Below are 3,361 nucleotides of genomic sequence, written 5' to 3' on the forward strand. Positions count from 1 at the left end.
TCTCTCTGTAACCATGGGGACACTCTGTAACCGCTTCTTGGTGATGGTGGTGATGGTGGTGTTGATGTTGGTGTTGATGGTGATGTTGCTGATGATGTTGATATTGTTGTTGTTGTTGATGTTGATGATGTTGTTGATGTTGTTGTTGTTGATGGTGATGATGGTGTTGATGTTGTTGTTGTTGATGTTGATGATGTTGTTGATGTTGTTGATGTTGATGGTGATGTTGATGTTGTTGTTGATGTTGATGATGTTGTTGATGTTGTTGTTGTTGATGTTGATGATGTTGTTGATGTTGTTGATGTTGATGGTGATGTTGTTGATGTTGTTGATGTTGATGGTGATGATGTTGATGTTGTTGTTGATGATGATGTTGTTGATGTTGTTGTTGTTGATGATGTTGTTGATGTTGTTGATGTTGATGGTGATGTTGATGTTGTTGTTGTTGATGGTGATGATGTTGTTGATGTTGTTGATGTTGTTGTTGTTGATGTTGATGATGTTGTTGATGTTGTTGATGTTGTTGATGTTGTTGATGTTGTTGATGTTGATGATGTTGATGTTGATGTTGTTGTTGTTGTTGCAGGTGTCCTGTGTGCCGCTACTGCCAGACCCCGGAGCCCGTGGAGGAGAATCGCTGCTTTGAGTGCGGAGTTCAAGAGGTCAGCGTCTGTGTGTGTCTGTGTGTGTGTGTCTGTGTGTGTGTGTCTGTGTGTGTCTGTGTGTGTGTCTGTGTGTGTGTCTGTGTGTGTCTGTGTGTGTCTGTGTGTGTGTGTGTCTGTGTGTGTGTCTGTGTGTGTCTGTGTGTGTGTGTCTGTGTGTGTGTGTCTATGTGTGTATGTGTCTATGTGTGTCTGTGTGTGTCTTTGTAGAACCTGTGGATCTGCCTGATCTGCGGACACATTGGCTGCGGCCGCTACGTCAGCCGCCACGCCTACACACACTTCCAGCTGACGATGCACACGTACGCCATGCAGCTCACCAACCAGCGGGTGTGGGACTACGCTGGAGGTACACACACAAAGATAAAGATCCCCCGTATAGCCTTAACAGACTGTAGGGCTAAGTGCTGTTAGCGAGCACCTATGAAGGCCGGAACGGTACACGAGGGGGTGGGTGGCCAGCACCACGCCCGACCGCCTTTGTCTCCCCAGTGGCGATGTTTACACACCGCACCAGGTACTCATTTAAGGCTGAGTCGACCTAGGGGAGGCCCAGGACCGGTTCAGAAAATCGTCACTGGTGTTAGCCGTGAGCGGGAATCGAACCCGGGTCGCCAGGTTCATAGCGCAGCGCGCTAACACACACACAGACACACAGACAGACACACACAGACACACAGACACACAGACAGACACACACACACACACAGACACACACACACACAGACACACACACAGACACACACACACAGACACACACAGACACACAGACACACACACAGACACACACACAGAGACACACACAGAGACACACACACACAGAGACACACACACACAGACACACACACACACACACAGACACACACACAGACACACCCACACACACACACAGACACACACACACAGACACACACACAGACACATACACACACACACAGACACACACACACAGACACACACACAGACACATACACACACAGACACACACACACACATGTTTAAGTTGTTGATGTTGTTGATGATGATGATGTTGTTGACGTTGTTGTTGATTTTGCTGATGTTGTTGTTGTTGATGCTGTTGTTGATGTTGTTGATGATGTTGACGTTGTTGTCGACGTTGTTGTTGATGCTGTTGTTGTTGATGTTAATGATGTTGACGTTGTTGTTGTTGTAGACCTTGTTGATGTTGTTGATGCTGTTGTTGATGGGGTTGATGAAGTTGACGTTGTTGTCGTCGACGTTGTTATTGATGATGTTGACGTTGATGTTGTTGACGTTGATGTTGACGTTGTTGTTGATGCTGTTGTTGTTCACCTTGTTGATGTTGCTGATGCTGTTATTGATGTTGTTGTTGACCTTGTTGATGTTGTTGATGATGTTGACGTTGTCGACGTTGTTGTTGATGCTGTTGTTGAAGTTGTTGTTGTTGTTGACCTTGTTGTTGTTGATGCTGTTGTTGTTGATGATGTTGACGTTGATGTTGTTGTTGACGTTGATGTTGACGTTGTTGTTGATGCTGTTGTTGTTGACGCTGTCGTTGTTGTTGACCTTGTTGTTGTTGTTGATGATGTTGACGTTGTTGTTGACGTTGTTGTTGACCTTGTTGATGTTGTTGAGGCTGTTGTTGCTGTTGTTGATGTTGTTGAGGATGTTGATGTTGTTGTTGACGCTGTCGTTGTTGTTGACGCTGTTGTTGTTGTTGACGCTGTCGTTGTTGTTGTTGACCCCTGCGCCCCCCAGACAACTACGTGCACCGCCTGGTGGCGAGCAAGGCGGACGGCAAAGCGGTGCAGTTTGAGTGCGAGGGGGCGCCATGCATGGACGAGAAGATCGACGCCCTGCAGCTCGAGGTGGTGATGGTGGTGGTGGTGGTGATGGTGGTGGTGATGGTGAGGGGGGTGGTGGTGGTGATGGTGGTAGTGGTGGTGGTGATGGTGGTGATGGTGGTGGTGGTGGTGCTGGTGAGGGGGGTGGTGGTGGTGATGGTGGTGGTGGGGGTGGTGATGGTGGTGATGGTGGTGGTGGTGGTGCTGGTGAGGGGGGTGGTGGTGGTGATGGTGGTGGTGGGGGTGGGGGTGGTGATGGTGGTGGTGGTGAGGGTGGTCGTGGTGGGGGTGGGGGTGGTGGTGGTGATGATGATGGTGGTGATGGTGGTGGTGAGGGGGGTGGTGGTGGTGGTGGTGATGGTGGTGGTGAGGGGGGTGGTGGTGGTGGTGGGGGTGGTGGTGGTGGTGGGGGGGGGGGGGGGTGGTGGTGGTGGTGATGGTGGTGGTGGTGAGGGGGGTGGTGGTGGTGGTGATGGTGGTGGTGGTGATGGTGGTGGTGATGTTGATGGTGATGTTGGTGATGTTGATGATGTTGATGATGATGTTGATGATGGTGATGTTGGTGATGGTGATGTTGATGGTGATGATAATGTTGATGGTGATGTTGATGATGTTGATGTTGGCAGTACTCCTACCTGCTGACAAGCCAGCTAGAGTCCCAGCGGATCTACTGGGAGGGGAAGCTGACACGGCTAGAGAAAGACGTGTCAGAGGAGGTGAGACACACACACAGACAGACACACACATACACACACACAGACACACACAGAGACACACAGAGACACACACACACACATAGAGACACACACAGAGACACACACAGAGACACACACAGAGACACAGAGACACACACACACAGACACACACACAGAC

The 3,361-nt window shown here is 49.5% G+C and overlaps 1 protein-coding gene across 1 annotated transcript in view; it reads left to right on the plus strand.

The window, feature by feature from the left end:
• Positions 1–3,340, plus strand: part of BRAP (BRCA1 associated protein) — a gene marked incomplete at its 3' end in the record, with an annotated part of 13,920 nt that extends 10,580 nt beyond the window's left edge. Inside the window, exons 9-12 of the mRNA XM_078885892.1 lie at positions 587–662; positions 873–1,011; positions 2,403–2,512; positions 3,115–3,340. Of these exons, the coding sequence (XP_078742018.1) occupies positions 587–662; positions 873–1,011; positions 2,403–2,512; positions 3,115–3,340 (551 nt within the window). The remainder of the gene's footprint in view (positions 1–586; positions 663–872; positions 1,012–2,402; positions 2,513–3,114) is intronic.
• Positions 3,341–3,361: the final 21 nt, after the last annotated feature.

This window comes from Lampetra fluviatilis, unplaced genomic scaffold (assembly GCF_964198595.1).
Source record: "Lampetra fluviatilis unplaced genomic scaffold, kcLamFluv1.1 SCAFFOLD_451, whole genome shotgun sequence".
Taxonomy (NCBI): Eukaryota; Metazoa; Chordata; class Hyperoartia; order Petromyzontiformes; family Petromyzontidae; genus Lampetra; species Lampetra fluviatilis.